This window comes from Lineus longissimus, chromosome 8 (genome assembly GCF_910592395.1).
Source record: "Lineus longissimus chromosome 8, tnLinLong1.2, whole genome shotgun sequence".
Taxonomy (NCBI): domain Eukaryota; kingdom Metazoa; phylum Nemertea; class Pilidiophora; order Heteronemertea; family Lineidae; genus Lineus; species Lineus longissimus.
In genome coordinates, this window is record NC_088315.1 from 1043596 (window position 1) to 1047574 (window position 3979).

The window sequence follows — 3979 nt, forward strand, 5'->3', positions numbered from 1 at the left end:
TTAGTATCAAGTATGACCCTCTCCTGCTGTCCTGCGCGCTGAGTGAGAACTTGAGTCGGTCCACAACCCGTACTGTCGTACCCAGAGGCCTCCCCTTTTTGGCTTTGGCCTACCTAACGCCTGACGGCAACACAACCATGTCCAATGATGAAAGTAGGCTAGGCCCTAAAGAAAAAAGGATTCAATGAATTCACCTCACTCCAAATAAGCCATGCCTCTTCAGCTTCAGGCAGGTTCTATCAAAATCTTGCAGTGGAGTGGCTGGACTTAACTTGGTTTTGGGGTGTCGCATGTTGATGTTGGTGATGACAGAAGTCATCTGCAACTATCTTGTTTTGTACAGTAATTAGTGTTGGTTACATGGATGACATCAATTCATAGAGCTGAATGCTTCAGTTTGTAGTTTTTACAGCATGAAAATCTTTCTCTGTATTCTACACTTGCAGTTGCTGCCCAAGATGGATGTGAATGGTGCAGAGACCACAAGTAGTCTAAATCCTCCTCATGGACATGGTGGAAGGTGCAGTTCAGCTTCAGGTAAACTATTTGATTGATTGATTCTCGGAAGAGTTAGTTGTAGGGCTTATAACCATTGCTTGGTAGACGTCACATTCATGTCATAACACCTGGAATGATCCAAGACATGTAGACATGTGTGCTAAACATGTCGGCTTGGGCTACATTGTCTGTGTCTAATTCCTAAAGACTGGAATGACTGGTTCATGTCCTCTGACACTTTATTACACACTTGAACCTGATTTTTCAGAGACAGATCTTCCAGATGAATGTAAGAAAGGAAGTGGAGTTGGCCCGGAGTCCGCAGGATTGCCGCTCAATACAAGAAGGGTGAAATGTTATTCTGTCCACGTGGGTAACTTGCCTGCCAGTGTCTCCAGGGTAAGAAAGGTTGCCAGATAACCATTCACGTTGGGGTTATTGTGATATGTTGTCCTGATTAACGCCCAGCTATTAACTATCTTGCTCGTCCTTCAATACTGAGACATGTGTTAATGAACAGCAGTGTCAAAGCCTGGGGGGGGGGTCCATATGGAAACACAAAGCTTTATTCGTCAGTTTGATACATTTTGAGTCGTGTTTCTAGTTCCTTCCACAGAAAGTTTCAGGGCTGTGTCATTCCCGGGCCTGCCAGTAGCTAGATTTAGAGATTTCCTCTGTCTTTCGGACAGTGGCAACTTTTTCTGCCCTGAAATAGTGTTTTTTGGAGGGAGCAGTGTTGAGTCTGAGATTGAGGGACACATCAGTAAACAAAGTCTCTCACATGCTATGGAGATGCTAGTCTAATAGTAATAAGAAATAAGAAGTGCACATTGAAGCCATTAATTTACAGCTGAGAGTTGATGTGCTCTTTTTCAGCATGACCTGACTGAACTTTTCAAGGGCGTGGGTCCTGTCCATGAAGTTTATATAGCGCCTTTAGCGGATGCAAAGGTCACCTATGGGTAAGTCACTGTTAAGATTTGCACAAAAGTGCTGCTTCAAAGGTGTACATGTATGATTCAGAACCTGAAAGTCCTGCAGTTCAAAGGTGAGAGCTGAGATAATTTGGGCTCTTCTCTTTACTTTGATTTCCATACTCTTTGAATGAGATGTCAACTGTCATCTCTTTAACCTGGTTTCTTTGCCAGAGCAAGCAAAATACGAGAGAAGCTTGTGATCAGCTCGTCCAAGGATGGAGGAAATTGATATGCCGAAGACTGTGTAGTATTTTTCAACTTAATTTATTCTTAGGGCCCTTTTATATTTAGGTTTGTGCGGTACCTGGACCCACAACACTGTGCTAGGGCCATCAAAGATTTGAACCGGTGGTACATACGGGACCAGCAGCTCCGAGTCGAATTGGCCAGGGAGACAACTCTGGATCGAAGTGCTCGTCCGATGATTCGACATGACCGCAACAAAAGGGAAAAACTGAACCAGAAAAAAAACCCTGACGATGATGAGATAATGTGGAAGGTGAAGCAGAGGTCGCTCATGTCAGATATTAACCTCCCATTGTTCATGAAAGAGGTGAAGAAAGCTGACAGCAACTTGACGCCTCTCATCAGATTTGAACTCCCTAGAGTTACGCTTGATTTGGATGACTTTGATGAGGCTTTTGGTTTGAGGTAAGTTTTTACAGATGAAACCCAGGTTATCATGATATGCACACACCTGGGTCTCTACTTTCAACACGTAAGTTGTGTAAAGAACGTGCACCTTCTGTCTGCTCCAAAAGTACATGTAAAAAGAAGAATTACTTTTAAAGATTTTAGCTATACATTTATTCCGTATACATGTATGTCAGTCGTCCTAATCCCTACATGTATCTTCCTCTGTCATGTTTATTTGTGGTCACTGATTCTATTATGTTGCTAGCAGTACTTTGATGATTCTTATTTTCAGTCCACCCTCAACTCCGGATCCTCTGAAGTCAGTAAGCCAAAAGCATGAATGTCAAACTGAACAATTTGCAGAACCAGTCAAGAGGTCACCTTCTGCTCGCTTGCCAAAAACTACTGGTTTGACAAACATTGCCATGAATTCAGAGATGCCATCTCAGCCACAGGCTAGGGTCAACAGTGACCGATTTCAGCTTCAACCCAGTGTTCATAGTGGTGGCTATCAGACTTCAGTTCTGAGTGGTACTGGCGCTTCCGTCAAAGTGCTGCAACATTCTTTTATCGACAGAGAAAACTTGTGTTTGCTTCCACAGCAGGCTGCAAGTAATCCCCTTGTGCAGTCTCCGCCTCTTCCTAAACTACAGCAACCGTTTGTGATATCGTCATCGCAAACCACTGTCAGTGGTGAACAATCTGTCAATGTGACTTCATTGAATGCATCGTCAGTGCCGCTCAGCACACGCTACCAACCACTTCAGTCACAACACCCAGGATTGGACAACTATGCCCCAGGTGTGTATGAACTTGACGAACATGAAACTGATGTGTCCCGCGTGTTTGCTGAGAAATCCCCTACTGGACTAAAGTGTACACTTACTCCAAAAGGCTCCAGAATTGTAACAAACTCTAGTTCACCTGAACTGGGTGAACCATCTGGTCTACAGTGTACTTTAACACCAGCAGGAACGCGAACAGTGACTAAGGCGAACAATTCAAAACTTACAACTGGACCGCTGAATTTACGAGACTCGTCATTTGAAACATCTTTCTCTCAACTCCCTGAATCAATACAAGAGCTGAACTTGTCTCCCCTGGTGAAAATAGATTCTGTGGCCAATGATGACTCGAGTCAGTCAGCTGCTAGTAACAGCCCTCAGACTAACACAAATGCACCAATTGGCCGAGGAAGGGGTATTCTTGCGTTCCAAAATATGTTCCGGCCAGTTGGAGGCACCTCCAAACCTAGACGAGTCCCGATCTTGAGCAGTTTATGAGTATGCAGCAAGTGTTCTGCGACTGGCGCCATCTTGTAGATCTGTTGACTTCGTTTTGAGGACTGACAAGAGTCATTGTCAGGCTAACTGCCACTATTGGATGTTAGTGTGTCTAATACATTGTAGCTGTATGTATCGCTGCCTCCGAGTTAGTGAACTACATGTACAGTGGAACCTTCCTTAGCGGACACCTCTCTATTAAGGACAACCTCTCGATTAAGGACACTAGTTTTGGTCCCAAATTGGTTGTTTCGATTCAGTTTGACCTCTCTAATCAGGACACCTCTCTATTAAAGACAGCACTTCTCAGTCCCAATGGTGTCCTTAATAGAGAGGTTCTACTGTATATCATTGGTTCTGGCTACGTGTAAGTGGTCAAACCAGCTGCTCCACCTGGGTGCTCCAGCCTATCTGCACAACTCATGTACACGTTTGTTGTTTATCATGACGTCTTCCTTGTTCTCATGAGATGTTACAAGTCCTAAATGAATTCATGTGATTGTAAGATGAAATTGTATTGTTTATACATGTACATCAAGAAATATGTTGTCGGCATTTATGTATTCAGATTAAAAGTTATATTTG

General features: G+C 43.6%; 1 protein-coding gene across 1 annotated transcript; it reads left to right on the top strand.

Moving 5' to 3' along the window:
• On the top strand, positions 1-3979 carry LOC135492270 (uncharacterized). Its single transcript, XM_064778625.1, has 6 exons — positions 1-153; positions 447-537; positions 767-897; positions 1375-1460; positions 1767-2126; positions 2404-3979. Exons 1-6 carry the CDS (start codon positions 145-147, stop codon positions 3392-3394), a joined length of 1668 nt encoding a protein of 555 aa, XP_064634695.1. The 5' UTR covers positions 1-144; the 3' UTR covers positions 3395-3979.

Bases quoted from the DNA above. Each gene is read 5' to 3' on its own strand.
- LOC135492270 (XM_064778625.1), top strand. The intron at 898-1,374 runs GTAAGAAAGGTT...GCTCTTTTTCAG, and splicing joins TGCCTGCCAGTGTCTCCAGG to CATGACCTGACTGAACTTTT. The intron at 1,461-1,766 runs GTAAGTCACTGT...TTTTATATTTAG, and splicing joins GATGCAAAGGTCACCTATGG to GTTTGTGCGGTACCTGGACC.